This window comes from Salvelinus namaycush, chromosome 12 (genome assembly GCF_016432855.1).
Source record: "Salvelinus namaycush isolate Seneca chromosome 12, SaNama_1.0, whole genome shotgun sequence".
Taxonomy (NCBI): Eukaryota; Metazoa; Chordata; class Actinopteri; order Salmoniformes; family Salmonidae; genus Salvelinus; species Salvelinus namaycush.
Genome location: NC_052318.1, coordinates 5,553,761 through 5,569,857, shown reverse-complemented (window position 1 = coordinate 5,569,857; position 16,097 = coordinate 5,553,761). Strand labels below are relative to the sequence as shown.

Genomic DNA, 16,097 nt, shown 5'->3' with positions numbered 1-16,097 from the left:
TTTGATAACGCGACAATACATTATTCATATTTGCAAGGATAGGCGTGTCACGGAGGTGGCACTTTTTGTGACAGACGTGCAAGTGTCCAATCATCTTCCAAATATTCCGTTTCAATTTGTTCTCGTAAACCTACCTTGACGTCGCGTGCTTTCCTCTGATTAGCATCTTTTCAAGCCAACGATATGTTGGTATTGTATTTTCCTGACCAATTATGTGCATGGATTCTGAATAGAGGCGGGCTAAGAGCGAACTATAGCTAAGTACGTTCGGTTGTTAGAAAGTTAATGGCTTGGAGGAAAGAGACGCTCTTCTCGCTTCAGGATTTTTCTGAAGTATAAACATAATTACTAACAACCTCAAAGAAAGTTTAAGACAATATTGCGTCTATTAGAATACAAAATACTAAGGAAAGTATGCAGGATGCAGTAGCCGGGACGGCAATGCTGACAGACGGCTTCGAGGACGAGATTGACTCTGTGACTCCGCGCTCCCCTGCCGTAGGAATGGGAGTTGGAGCCACACCAGGACCCGGACTCGGGGGTTTAGGGATTGGTGTTGGTGGAAAGAAAGTCCGCTTGTTTGGCGAGGCTGGTGGGCCTGCAGCTGACCGGCTTGATTTCCAGCTCGCAGCGGCCGCAGTGCTTTCCTCCGGCCCTGGATCTGCCAGCGACGATGATGAGGTATCTGAGGTAAGCAACTCATGCTAGCTAAACTAACCCAGCGAAACTGGTTAAGATTCATCTCAGTTAACGTTGCCTAATCCCTTCTCTTTCGACGATATCATGAACCCTCATTACTTTCTTATATCAACAAAAATAATATCAGTCAGATGTCTTGTAATTTGGCGGATAGTTTGTAGTCGTGTGGCTAGCAAGCTAGTAACATGTTCTGCTATTTGTCATATTATGAGCAGTATTTTGGCGGAGGGCTTCGATTTAGGCCTGACGTAGTAGTAGCACACACGGCGCCATCAACTGCGAAAGTTAGCTTGCTAGTGAAATTTAGCTAGGTAGTAAGTGTAGCTAGGTAGTTAGTGTTAACCATACGTTTGTTAGCCTGTTATAGGACAAACTGGTCAGTTGTTTTTAACAGGTAACAAGGTGAAGACATGTTAAGTGTCAGATATGGTAACTGGTATTCAATCATGCATTCACTTATTCATTGTCAACCCAGTTGTCTATTTGGCTCTAACGTTGCTTAACTAGCCAGCTGGCTAGGCACATTCGCCCTCATCTTTGAATAGCAAGCTAATTAGTTACAAGTTCTCTTAACTTGACATGCAGTTTTTATGAATTTCTTTATTACTTCGCCAGGGTTGATGGCACACTTTCCAAACACAACATATTAGGCCTACTATGTGATGTTTGTTGAGAAGCATGATGCCGAGCTGTCAGTCAAGATGCTTACTGGAGTGGTGATGTAACATAATTCAGCAAGGGTTTAGAAATGCCCCAGTGATCAAATCAAACGTGACATTTCAGAGTGAGCTAGTTATTTCCTCTACCTATTCTAAAATGACTAATCTCATATGTAGGGTAAAGTAATGTTCAGGCAAGACACACTCACACTTTGATTCACATTGGAATGGGTACCTGTTCATGTGATGAGCAAAAATAAATTGCCAGAATATTTTTTATTTGTATACACTTATTTTCCCCTTTGCCAGAGTCTTATCTGTACACTGTAATTGGCTACTCTCAGTCTCGGAAGGAGTGCCTGACCAGTTTGAAGAGAGTGTTGGAATAGGATGATGTGCCTCTACCATCTGGTTCCTCTGTGTGTTCTCACACTCACCTCAAGGAAATTCAAATATTTTTACACAATTAATTTTCTCATTTTTCTTTTTCCTCTATTTGGTATTTAAGTTAGTCGACTTTTGGTCACAGAAATGTTTGAGAAATACATTTTTCATTAATCTGTTAATTAGAGGGATCCTAACTATTTAATTGACGTCACCTATGAAAATAGGTGATGTCAGAATAGTGTAGACACACACACTTCATCGTAACGCACATAAAATAAAAAAACACACACACTCAGACAGAGGTTCCTGTTTCCCAGAGCTGTGTATGATTCCTCCCCTTTCAGTCTGCAGGACAAGGGTGTCTGTTGCCTTGCATAGCTCATAACGGGTGCCACTTCCTCCCCTTGGGTTGTTGGTATTTTGGTTTGAATTTAGGGGTGTAATAGAGGGGGAGGGGTCAGTGGGGTATAGTTACTAGCACTTTTCCCAGGTAGACTCACCATTAGTCTGCATTCTTAGATCAGGCAGCCATTTAAAGGCCCTGGCTGCAACACAAGCTGTTTATTAGGGCTGTGACAAAGCAATGCTTTTTCCATGGCAAAAATGAAAACACGAAGCAGCCCAAACTCTTAGGTCCTTTAAAAACCTGCTGCATGTGAAATATTGGTTGCTATAGCTTGGAAAATAAATCTGAATCTGGATGACAACATAATGTTTGTTTTCAACATTAGGGCTGTTTTCATAAAGAAGTTAAATCCGTTTTGTTTCATTGCTACGATACTAACGAGTATCGCGATACTGGTATCGTCCTGCCCCTTAATATATTTTTTTTATTCAAAAGAATGCATTCGTACAGTTGCTTATAGGGTTTCACACAACTCAGAATGTATGTGTGCTATGCTTTTGAGATGTGATGTTAATTCCAGAATATTCTCAACAGAACAACAGGAAGAGTATGTGTAACATGCACAGCTCCTGGTGGTTGTTGTAAAGTTGGTCAGGGTGTTGTCGGCTGCAGGTGAGCCTAGCGGTTAGAAGCGCTGGGCCAGTAACAGAAAGGTTGCTGGTTCGAATCCTCGAGCCGACTAGGTGAAAAATCTGTCTGAGCAAGGCACTTAACCCTAATTGCTCCTGTAAGTCGCTCTGGATAAGTGCGTCTGCTAAATGACTGCCATGTGGGGAGAATCAGCCATGATTGCTGTAGTCGTGTGAATGAGACTTGGTGAATGCCAGGCTGGTGAGCCAGAAGTGTGGGGTTCCACTTCACAATGATCCAACTGTCACTTCCTCTTTCAGAGATGGAGATCGACCCAACTTGACATTGATATTGATCTGTAGATTTTACCACAGCATGTTTTGTAAGTACAAAGCTGTACAACATTTAGGTAACAGTTAAAATGTTCCAATGTCCAAGAGGGGTCTACTGTGCTGCTAGTGATGGTTTTACACACAGATGTAGTGGGTTTTGCAAATTCTGGCTTATCTCACAGCTGGCCATGTGCTGGTAATTTTGTTTTATACTTTAATACCGGTGATCACATTCTCTTGCACTACGGCATGTTGCATGAATTAGGTTAGTGATTTGATAATGATTTTTGGTCAAATGCACTATAGACAACATGCCGCTTTATTAGTAACCCAACCATACAGATTTCTATGTCAAAATAATTAATAGTAAGAAAACGCTCATGATACAGTGCCACTGAGGGCTTCCTTCCCTGTTTGTGTTGGAGTAACGGCAGATTGACTGGGATTATTCAAGGCCCCTTGACCACAGGATGTTTTAGTCTTTAATTCCCTGTGAATCTATTAGGCAAACATATTTCCATTGAAGGTTTAAATACTGTAGCAGCTCAGTACTGTGTGGCTGAGGGTCAGGGGTCGACTACTGGACAGGAGATACTTAATTACCGGTGCCATGTACAACAGAAGTTATTTCTGCCGTAAGTCTTCACCTCATTGTTATTTATGTGTGTGTTTTTGTGGACTTTGACTTGCAGGTAATGTCTTGTCACAGTGTACTGTACTAGTTTATCTTTTCTTTGTCGTGAGGTTCACATGGGGGCCAATCAGAGATAAGATGGCATAAGTAAGTACCGGGTAATTGTAGAGCAAAATAGTGTACCAAATAGCATGATTGTGTGCAAGTAACCATGTTTCTATCCATTTTTTTCCTGCAAGTAAAGTCATACGGTATGGAGAGAGAAAATCACGGCCACTGTGATGGAAACAGGAAGTTTCGGTACAATTTTATAAATGCTGTTCGTTTGACATGGTGGGATGTTTTTGTGTCAGTAAAATTATGCGAGGAATGGCGGTTGAAACGCCCTCATGCGCAAATGTTTTATATAATAACCATCATATCAAAATGAACTTGGGCGTCACACGATAATGTGGTGTGTGGTTCTTCCACTAAGACTTGGGGAAACCATGCAGTTTTATAGGCTAATGATGAACTTCACAGGATGGTAAAAGTACACAGTGATGAGCTTGGTGCTCCTTTCCAATAAATATTGAGGGTCTTATTCTGGTGACATGATGATAGATGCTTGATTGACCTTAGTGAGAATATATTCTTAAATATTGTAACTAACAATCTTAGCTAACAAGATTAGGAATGAAAAGTCAGTTTAGTGGTGGAATGTCATTTTTATTTTCCTCATTGTGCTCCAGCTGAGAGGTCTCAGAAGTGTATGACATTTTGGCAGAAGTGGGATTTGACCAAAAACGAGCTAGTTTGTAGGGAGCAATGATGTCATGTTTCATGACAATTATTAATAATCTATAGATCTGTTTTAATAAAGCATTCTATGATTTAGTTTCCTTCCTCACTTGCATTACCCGCCTAAGTATAATGTAGGACGTAAGATCATTTACAGGCTCCATCTCTTTCTCCGTCCCGCCCTGCATCAGGGTCTGTCTCACACACACACACGTACGTAGACAGATGCGTGGATGAGGTAATCAGTTACTTGTTTATGTGGCCTCTTGGTCAGACACACCCTGAGACGTACGCACAATTAAAATTGTATTTGTCACATGCTTCGTAAACAACAGGTCTAGACTAACAGTGAAATGTCATTTTCCAACAATGCAGATGTAAAGATATATATTTTTTAAAATAGAAATGGTGACATGAGGAATAAATAGTCAATAAAGAGTAAAATAACATTGATATATACAGGGACTACTGAGTCGGTGCAGGGGTACGAGGTAATTGAGGTAGATATGTACATACATACACGGCATTTGGAAAGTATTCAGACCCCTTTTTCCATATTTTGTTATGTTACAGCCTTATTCTAAAATGGATAGAACATTTTTTTAAATAATCAATCTACACACAACACCCCATAATGACAAAGCAAAAACAGGTTTAGAAATGTTTGCAAATGTATAAAAAAAACAAAAAAAAACATACCTTTTATTTACATAAGTATTCAGACTCTTTGCTATGAGACTGAAAATTGAGCTCAGGTGCATTCTGTTTCCATTTATCGTCCTTGATGTTTCTACAACTTGGTTGGAGTCCACCTGTGGCAAATTCAATTGATTGGACATTATTTTGAAAGGCACACACCCGTCCTATATAAGGTCCCACAGCTGACAGTGCATGTCAGAGCAAAAACCAAGCCATGAGGTCGACGGAATTGTCCATAGAGGTCTAAGACAGGATTGTGTCGGCACAGATCTGGGGAAGGGTACCAAAACATTTCTGCAGCATTGATTGTCCCCAAGAATACAGTGGCCTCCATCATTCTTAAATGGAAGCTATTTGGAACAGCAAACTCTTCCTAGAGCTGGCTGCCCGGCCAAACTGAGCAATCGGGGAGAAGGGCCTTGGTCAGGGAGATGACCAAGAACCTGATGGTCACTCTGACAGAGCTCCAGAGTTCCTCTGTGGAGATGGCAGAACCTTCCAGAAGGACAGCCATCTCTGCTGCGCTCTCCAATCAGGCCTTTATGGTAGAGTGGCCAGACGAATGCCACTTCTCAGTAAAAGGCATGACAGCCTCTTGGAGTTTGAAAAAAGGTACCCAAATGACTCTGACTATGAGAAACAAGATTCTCTGGTCTGATGAAACCAGATTGAACTCTTTGGCCTGAATGCCAAGTGTCACGTCTGGAGGAAACCTGGCACCATCCCTACGGTGAAGCATGTTTGTTGCAACATTATGCTGTGGGGATGTTTTTCAGTGGCAGGGACTGGGAGTCTAGTCAGGATCGAGGGAAAGATGAACGGAGCAAAGTACAGAGATCCTTGAGTTAAAAACCTGCTCCACAGCACTCAGGACCTCAGACTGGGGTGAAGGGTCACCTTCCAACAGGACAACGACCCTAAGCACACAGCCAAGACAACGCAGGAGTGGCTTCTGGACAAGTCTCTGAATGTCCTTGAGTGGTCCAGCAAGAACCCGGACTTGAACCCGATCGAACATCTCTGGAGAGACCTGAAAATATCTGTGCAGCAACACTCCCCATCCAACCTGACAAAGCTTGAGAGGATCTGCAGAGAAGAATGGGAGAAACTCCCCAAATATAGTTGTCAAGCTTATAGCGTCATACCCAAGAAGACTTGAGGCTGTAATCGCTGCCAAAGGTGCTTCAACAAAGTACTGAGTTTTTTTTATTGGGGGGGGTGGGGTAGATCAGCTTTAATAGCACAGATTGTATCTTCCATCAATGCAATTGTCTGCAGTATTTCCAATCTGTATATGTAAATATATACAGTACCAGTCAAGTTTGGACACACCTACTCATTCCATGGTTTTGTTAGGGTTCGCTCCTTACGTCCGTCCTTGTCAATCATTGGTTCATTGGTGAAATTAGCATTATGACTATCTTTAATTAAATCATTCAAAAACTTTTATTAATGCAATTGCAGACAGAAGTTGACAAACAGGAACATAGCACGCATGTTTCTGAGTAAGTTCTGCATCAAACAAAAGGGCTCAAGTTGTGTTATTAAACTGAAGTCCCGCCTTAGTGATGTCACTGACTAGGTCATTACCGTTATACTCCTGAGAACAAAATCTTGCATCCATAGCTATACAAACATAGAGTTTCAGTGTTATAAAAGCTAGGCAATAATTGTCCCCTCCCCAAAGTTGATTTATTGTGGAATGTCTGAGTAGTCTCTTATCTCCCACACTCCCCTGCGGAGTTCTGTCTCAGTCACACATCTCTAAGAGGGGTCTTCTTTATAAGAGAGAGAGAGAGAGAGAAAAAGAGCAAACAACTGTGGAACAATTCTAAAACTATATAATGAATATACTGTATATATATTGTTAACTTCTTTCGGATCATTGGGACGCTAGCGTCCCACCTCGACAACATCCGGTGAAATTACTGAGTGCGAAATTCAAAAAACAAAAGTAGTAATATTAAACATTCATAAAAATACAAGTGTTATACACCATTCTTTAGCTTAGAATCTCGGTAATTGAACAGCTTTGTCCGATTTACAATAGGCTTTACGGCGAAAGCATAGCATTTGATCGTCTGAGGACAGCGCCTCACCCACTTCCTGCATGAATTCAACATGAATTGATAACCTGCACAGGTGTCACAACTCAAAAATAGCGATAAAATAAATCACTTACCTTTGAAGATCTTCATCTTTTTGCAGTCCAAAGGGTCCCAGTTACACAATGAATGGTTGTTTTGTTCGATAAAGTCCTCCTTTATATCCCAAAAATGTCAGTTTATTTGGCGTGTTTGATTCAGAAATCCACCTGTTCCAACTCGCCCAACAGGCCTACAAAGGAATCTAAAAAGTTACCTGTAAACTTCGTCAAAACTATTCAAACAACGTTTCTAATCCAACCTCAAGTACCCTAATATGTAAGTAATCGATCAAATTTTAAGACAGAATAAACTGTGTTCAATACCAGAGAAAAATTATGAGGAGCGTGCACTCATTCACGCGTGCCAAAAGACTAGAGTCCCTCTGAGGGATACTTCGAAAGAATACGAGTACTTCTTCATTTAAAAAAACAAAACAAGCATGAAACAATTTCTAAAGACTGTTGACATCTAGTGGAAGCCATAGGAACTGCAATCTGGGTCCTAATTATTAGACTTTCCCATAGAAAAGCATTAAAGTCCAATGACCTCAAAAAATATTTTTCCTGGATGGATTGTCCTCGGGGTTTCGCCTGCCCAATCAGTTCTGTTATACTCACAGACATTATTTTAACAGTTTTAAAAACTTTAGAGTTTTCTGTCCAATACTGCCATGTATATGCATATCCTAGCTTCTGGGCCTGAGTAACAGGCCGTTTACTTAGGGCACCTCAGTCATCCAAACTCCCGAATATTGCACCCTAGCCTTAAAACGTGAATCTGTAGTCTAGGACCCTATAAATGTAAGGAGGGAGTGGTCTTATAACCCCTCCCCTGCTATTAATATAACATAAGCATAATCAATTATTCTAATACATCAAACATTTGTACAGCCCCAATCATGACCCCTAGGTAAACCCTGACAATTTCTTTATTTGTAGTATTTTCTACATTGTAGAATGATACTGAATACATCAAAACTATGAAATAACACATGGAATCATGTAGTAAGCAAAAAAGTGTGAAACAAATCAAAATAATATTTGAGATTCGTCTAAGTAGCCACCCTTTGCCTTGACAGCTTTTCACACATGGCATTCTCTCAACCAGCTTCATGAGGTAATCACCTGGAAAGCATTTCAAATAACAGGTGTGCCTTGTTAAAAGTTTGGAATTTCTTTCCTCTTTAATGCGTTTTAGCCAATCAGTTGTGTTGTGACAAGGTAGGGATGGTATACAGAAGATAGCCCTATTTGGTAAAAGACCAAGTCCATATTATGGCAAGAACAGCTCAAATAAGCAAAGAGAAGTGACAGTCCATTACTTTGACTGACCTTCATGTCTTAATCTGGAAAATGTCATGAACTTTTAACGTTTCTTCAAGTGCAGTCTCAAAAACCATCAAGTGCATTGATGAAACTGGCTCTCATGAGGACCGCCACAGGAAAGTAAGACCCAGAGTTAACTAATGAACGTATCCTCTGCGGCAGAGTTAACTGCACCTCAGAAATTGCAGCCCAAATATATGCTTCAGAGTTCAAGTAACAGACATCTCAACATCAACTGTTCAGAGGAGACTGCGTGAAATCAGGCCTTCGTGGTCAAATTGCTGCAAAGAAACCACTACTAAAAGGACACCAATAAGAAGAAGAGACTTGCTTGGGCCAAGAAACACGAGCAATGGACATTAGACCAGTGGAAATCTGTCCTTTGGTCTGATGAGTCCAAATTAGAGATTTTTGTTTCCAACCGCCGTGTCTTTGTGAGATGCAGAGAAGGTGAACGGATGATCTCCCCATGTGTGGTTCCCACTGTGAAGCATGGAGGAAGTGGTGTGGGGGTACTTTGCTGGTGACACTGACTTATTTAGAATTCAAGGCACACTTAACCAGCATGGCTACCACAGCATTTTGCAGCGATACGCCATCCCATCTGGTTTGCGCTTAGTGGGACTATCAGTTGTTTTTCAACAGGTCAATGACCCAACACACCTCCAGGCTGTGTAAGGGCTATTTGACCAAGAAGGAGAGTGATGGAGTGCTGCATCAGATGACCTGGCTTCCACAATCACCCGAGCTCAACCCAATTGAGATGGTTTGGGTTAGACCGCAGAGTGAAGGAAAAGCAGCAAACGAGTGCTCAGCATATGTGGGAACTCCTTCAAGACTGTTGGAAAAGCATTCCTCATGAAGCTGGTTGAGAGAATTCCAATTGTGCAAAGCTGTCATATATATATATATATGTAAATGTGAATACTTATGTTTATGTGTTATTTCAATTTTATTTTTAATACATTTGGTACATTTAATACCTTTGTCTTTATGGGGTGTTGTGTGTAGATTGATGGGGGAAAAAACGAATTTATCCATTTTAGAATAAGGCTGTAACTTAACAAAATGTGGAAAAAAGTCAAGGGGTCTGAATACTTTCCGAATGCACTGTAGGTAGGGGTAAAAGACACACCCCTGAGACGACAGACGCTCCCCTCAGCTGGAGCACAGAGCACAACATTCCCAGCCAATCCGCTCGGCACAGAGAAATACCCCGGGTATGGTTTCAATTACATTCACCGCAGTCTTTTTTTTCTTCTCTCTGAAAGAAAAATGAAAATGGAGAGTTGCTGACCACACCCTCCTCCGACTCAGTCATCGGGTCAGTTCTTTTGGCAGAGCCTCAGGTCCATTTGCGCCGGTGACGCTTGCTGATATCGGGCAGCTTTCGAGTTGTTAGTCGTCCAGTCTGTAAAGAACATTGTAGGATATTGTACGGTTGGGTATGTCCGTGTTAGTAAACAGATTTTGCTTCATGAACGGCTTTGTCTACTGCTATTCCCGTGATCCAACACACCGCTCTGTCCCTGGATGGTGACCGAAGGTGATGGCTGGAATGTATTGGCACACTCTGGTGCGCTTCTGCCCTGTAGACCCTCACATGGTTGGATAGAGGCAGCTTGCTCGGGGGTCCTGTCCAGTGCAGGAAGTCCTTCCCTGTGGGCCATAAGGCAGGTATATGGAGGTCACAGAGAGAGTAGGGGAAACGTGCTGATCAGCTCATCTTGGCGCTTAATGTAATTCAACCAAGGCTCAGGGCCTAAGCACTGTTCAGCTCCGTCTCCAGGCAACATGCTAGAGGGGATGGAGCTTAGGGATGAAAAAAAAACTTTGTCACTGGTGCTCTCGTGCCAACTACTAGGCTATACCTACGTGTCGTCACAAAATGGTCCTGCCCATGCCTCTGTCAGAATATGCAAAAAATATGGCATTGTTTTACCTGTGTACAGTGTACAAAACATTAGGAACACCTTCCTACTATTGCGTTGCACCCTTCCCTTTTGCCCTCAGAACAGCCTCAATTCGTTGCCATGGACTCTACATGGTGTTGAAAGCATTCCACAGCAATTCTGTCCCTCGTTGAGTCCAATGCTTCCCACAGTTGTCAAGTTTTCTGGATGTCTTTTGGGTGGTGGACAAATCAAATCATTCTTCATACACACAAACTGTTGAGTGTGAAAAACCCAGCAGCGTTGCAGTTCTTGACACAAATTGGTGCACCTGTCACCTGCTACCATACCCCGTTCAAAGGCACTTAAATCTTTTGTGTTGCCCATTCAGCCTCTGAATGGCACACATACACAATCCATTTCTCAATGGTCGCAAGGCTTAAAAATCCTTATTTAACCTGTCTCCTCATCTACACTGATTTTGAAGTGAATTTAACAAGTGACCTCAAGAAGGGATCATAGCTTTCACCTGGATAGTAAATAGGCATGACGGGAACCACACTTGCAGAAACCATCCGTTCACCTTCTCTGCGTCTCACAAAGACACAGCGGTTGGAAACAAAAATCTCTAATTTGGACTCATTAGACCAAAGGACAGATTTCCACCGGTCTAATGTCCATTGCTCGTGTTTCTTTGCCCAAACAAGTCTCTTCTTCTTATTGGTGTCCTTTTAGTAGTGGTTTCTTTGCAGAAATTTGACCATGAAGGCCTGATTTCACGCAGTCTCTTCTGAACAGTTGATGTTGAGATGTGTCTGTTACTTGAACTCTGAAGCATTTATTTGGGCTGCAATCTGAGGTGCAGTTAACTAATGAACGTAACCTCTGCAGCAGAGGTAACTCTGGGTCTTCCTTTCCTGTGGCGGTCCTCATGAGAGCCCGTTTCATCATAGCGCTTGATGGTTTTTGAGACTGCACTTGAAGAAACGTTAAAAGTTCTTGACATTAGACATGAAGGTCAGTCAATCTGGATAAAGGTAATGGACTGTCACAACCTTGTCACAACACAACTGATTAGCTCAAACACATTAAGAAGGCAAGAAATTCCACAAATTAACTTTTAACAAGGCACACGTTAATTGAAATACATTCCAGGTGACTACCTCATGAAGCTGGTTGAGAGAATGCCAAGCGTGTGCGAAGCTGTCATCAAGGCAAAGGGTGGCTACTTTGACGAATCTAAAATATACACTGCTCAAAAAAATAAAGGGAACACTTAAACAACACAATGTAACTCCAAGTCAATCACACTTCTGTGAAATCAAACTGTCCACTTAGGAAGCAACACTGATTGACAATAAATTTCACATGCTGTTGTGCAAATGAAATAGACAAAAGGTGGAAATTATAGGCAATTAGCAAGACACCCCCAAAAAAGGAGTGATTCTGCAGGTGGTGACCACAGACCACTTCTCAGTTCCTATGCTTCCTGGCTGATGTTTTGGTCACTTTTGAATGCTGGCGGTGCTCTCATTCTAGTGGTAGCATGAGACGGAGTCTACAACCCACACAAGTGGCTCAGGTAGTGCAGTTCATCCAGGATGGCACATCAATGCGAGCTGTGGCAAGAAGGTTTGCTTTGTCTGTCAGCGTAGTGTCCAGAGCAGAGGCGCTACCAGGAGACAGGCCAGTACATCAGGAGACGTGGAGGAGGCCATAGGAGGGCAACAACCCAGCAGCAGGACCGCTACCTCCGCCTTTGTGCAAGGAGGTGCACTGCCAGAGCCCTGCAAAATGACCTCCAGCAGGCCACAAATGTGCATGTGTCTGCTCAAACGGTCAGAAACAGACTCCATGAGGGTGGTATGAGGGCCCGACGTCCACAGGTGGGGGTTGTGCTTACAGCCCAACACCGTGCAGGACGTTTGGCATTTGCCAGAGAACACCAAGTTTGGCAAATTCGCCACTGGCGCCCTGTGCTCTTCACAGATGAAAGCAGGTTCAAACTGAGCACATGAGCACATGTGACAGACGTGACAGAGTCTGGAGACGCCGTGGAGAACGTTCTGCTGCCTGCAACATCCTCCAGCATGACCGGTTTGGTGATGGGTCAGTCATGGTGTGGGGTGGCATTTCTTTGTGGGGCCGCACAGCCCTCCATGTGCTCGCCAGAGGTAGCCTGACTGCCATTAGGTATCGAGATGAGATCCTCAGACCCCTTGTGAGACCATATGCTGACACATGCACATTTGTGGCCTGCTGGAGGTCATTTTGCAGGGCTCTGGCAGTGCACCTCCTTGCACAAAGGCGGAGGTAGCGGTCCTGCTGCTGGGTTGTTGCCCTCCTATGGCCTCCTCCACGTCTCCTGATGTACTGGCCTGTCTCCTGGTAGCGCCTCTGCTCTGGACACTACGCTGACAGACAAAGCAAACCTTCTTGCCACAGCTCGCATTGATGTGCCATCCTGGATGAACTGCACTACCTGAGCCACTTGTGTGGGTTGTAGACTCCGTCTCATGCTACCACTAGAATGAGAGCACCGCCAGCATTCAAAAGTGACCAAAACATCAGCCAGGAAGCATAGGAACTGAGAAGTGGTCTGTGGTCACCACCTGCAGAACCATTCCTTTTTTGGGGGTGTCTTGCTAATTGCCTATAATTTCCACCTTTTGTCTATTCCATTTGCACAACAGCATGTGAAATGTATTGTCAATCAGTGTTGCTTCCTAAGTGGACAGTTTGATTTCACAGAAGTGTGATTGACTTGGAGTTACATTGTGTTGTTTAAGTGTTCCCTTTATTTTTTTGAGCAGTGTATATACCGAGATCATATGACACTTCGAATGCACACGGGGCGATTTTATTTAACTAATTATGTGACTTCTGAAGGTAATTGGTTGTACCAGATCTCATTTAGGGGCTTCATAGCAAAGGGAGTGAATACATATTCACGCACCACTTTTCCGTATTTTTTTGTTGCTGTTGAATTTTTCACTTCACCAATTTGAACTATTTTGTGTATGTCCATTACATGAAATCCAAATCTATTTAAATTACAGGTTGTAATGCATCAAAATATCAATAACGCCAAGGGGGATGAATACTTTTGCAAGGCACTGTATATCCATAAAAATTATGCTGATTCTTGATTTCGACTGGCTGAGAAAAGCTGCCTTCACTTTCATTACTATGCGACAGCTGGCGATCGAATTTGAATATTGATTTTTTTTTGCAAATGTCTGAGAGACAGACAGCAAGGTTTATACAAATCTCTGCTGTTAAACTATATGTCAGTCTAAAAGAAATGTGAGAACGTCTAGATGCGTTTTGATAGTGGAGATTAAGTTTATAAATTGCCTGGCTGGGCTGATGAGACAGTGGATAGTGCAGTCAGATGGAACAGAGTAAATAGGCTTTTTAACGTCATATTTAGCCGGTGGTAACTTGTGGAATAGACACCGGCTGGAATGGGGTTTTAACCAATCAGCATTCGGGATTAGACTCACCCGTTGTATAATAGGAACCACTATTGTTCTCATAAGCTGATATAGTTTTTAAAAAACCATCTGTTTTTAAAATAAATATTATTACAATAACTCCTTAAGGCGATGGGTTTCTCCCAGCAACTATCTTGAGCAAAATTAACATCAGCATGCTTCCTAACTTTCTCTCGTCTTTCTCCTTGTCTCTAGGTGGAGTCCTTCATATTAGACCAGGAAGACCTGGACAACCCCATGCTAAAGACGGCGTCAGAGCTGCTCCTGTCCAGCGCTGCCGACGGAGCTGATCTCAGAACAGTGGACCCAGAAACACAAGCCAGATTGGAGGCTCTGCTGGAAGCAGCCGGTACGTATCGTAGCACCATGCAGTGAACCCTTCACCTGTTACTTTATTTTAAATGTTATTTATTTATTTTGAATGCCCCTGTTTTGATCACGTTAAATTACGAAGATGTTACATGCTAAGGCTGCTTCAGTCCTGTTCTCTTTATCAAATAGGACTGCTGCTCTTTTTGGACTTTGAACGTTGAAACCTGCTTGAAACTCCGCCCAATTTAGTATCAATGCTTAATTAAGGCCTACAATTTAGTTTGTACTTACATACTTTCTGATGTTGGCAGGCCTGTGTCTGGTGTTTCTGTTCCTACCACTGTGCTGGGACATGACCCTGTAGGTGTGTAGAGATGGCACATTGCCAGAGAGAAATACCTGCATAACAAACGCAAGTGCTCAAAATAGATGTTCAAATCCCTGCTGCACTGCAGCCTGCGTTTACCCTGCTGCACTGCAGCCTGCGTTTACCCTGCTGCACTGCAGCCTGCGTTTACCCTGCTGCACTACAAATCAAATGTATTTATAAAGCCCTTCTTACATCAGCTGATATCTCAAAGTGCTGTACAGAAACCCAGCCTAAAATCCCAAACAGCAAGCAATGCAGGTGTAGAAGCACTACAGCCTGTGTTTACCCTGATTTGCATGTGTTTTGGTTTCTGTAGTCCACCTACTTCCCATGTTGGATTGTCTATGGGGGGTGTAATACTGATCAATTACAGTGATCAGTAAATTTGACTGCAGGGTGCTCATAGGCTAAGTGTTGCGAGGCAATTATCAAACCGGCTACAACTCTCGCTCAGGCCTCTGTTGAGCTAAGCAGAACCAGCCCATCAAAGCACTTAGCCTTGGTCTGTATAGTTAGTGCCTCGCTGCTGCCTCTTTAGTGAAACGAAAAAGCTTTCTGAAACAATGAAAGAAGTCTGTGCGTCTAATTTGATGCGCATGAACCGATGGATGGATGGTGTGGTGTGCAGCAGGTAGACATGCAGCATGTTAGCCATGTCCCAGCCAGTCAGTCAGTGTATGGGGAGTTGGTACAGGCTAGCGCAGCACATGAGATGGTAGGTAGCTAGGCTTGCGGGGGCACCACGGGGAAGATTAACATGAACAATGGATTTCGATAGAGCAGCAACAGCTTCCATCATGACTCAACACTGACCTTTAGTACACTCTGCTTCTGTACATGTCTGCCTTCCATCTATCGTTGTCTCTGTGATTGTGTGTGTGCACATTTTAACATCTGTGTAACCAATCATGTGGCGCATGCAGTGGTTTTTGCATACTGTAAGTAATATGGACTCGTGCTTCTGTTCTTAAGCTCCAATGTTGTCTGATCATCAGATTCTCTTCCATTAATTCAGTTATTATGCGCACTTACTCAGTCATGTGATCCGGTTCCCCCCCTTTGATATGTTTCCTCAACGCTGTGTTCACCACTTGATAATACAGACAATGTGTTTGTGTTCTCTTTACACCTGTTGCATAGTTTAATTGTGTGTGTTGTATGCTGCTGTGTGCCTGACCCTGGATCCTCTGAAGGTATTGGTAAACTGTCCACTACCGATGGTAAAGCCTTCGCAGATCCAGAGGTGCTACGCCGCTTGACGTCGTCCGTGAGCTGTGCGCTGGACGAGGCCGCTGCCGCTCTCACACGCATGAGGGCCGAAAACACACTCAACGCCAGCCAGGCAGACAAGTATGTATCTCCTCTGCTCTAGTCTAAACATCCACCGC

The 16,097-nt window shown here is 43.0% G+C and overlaps 1 protein-coding gene across 6 annotated transcripts in view; it reads left to right on the top strand.

Annotated features, from left to right (window-relative positions):
- The first annotated feature begins 282 nt into the window (after positions 1 to 282).
- LOC120056839 (ankyrin repeat and KH domain-containing protein 1-like) overlaps positions 283 to 16,097 on the top strand; it is a 41,541-nt gene continuing 25,726 nt past the window's right edge. For all 6 annotated transcript variants that reach the window (XM_039005075.1, XM_039005072.1, XM_039005074.1 and 3 more), the window contains exons 1-3: positions 283 to 690; positions 14,223 to 14,376; positions 15,903 to 16,059. In XM_039005075.1, the coding sequence (XP_038861003.1) occupies positions 415 to 690; positions 14,223 to 14,376; positions 15,903 to 16,059 (587 nt within the window). In that variant the 5' untranslated portion in view covers positions 283 to 414. The remainder of the gene's footprint in view (positions 691 to 14,222; positions 14,377 to 15,902; positions 16,060 to 16,097) is intronic.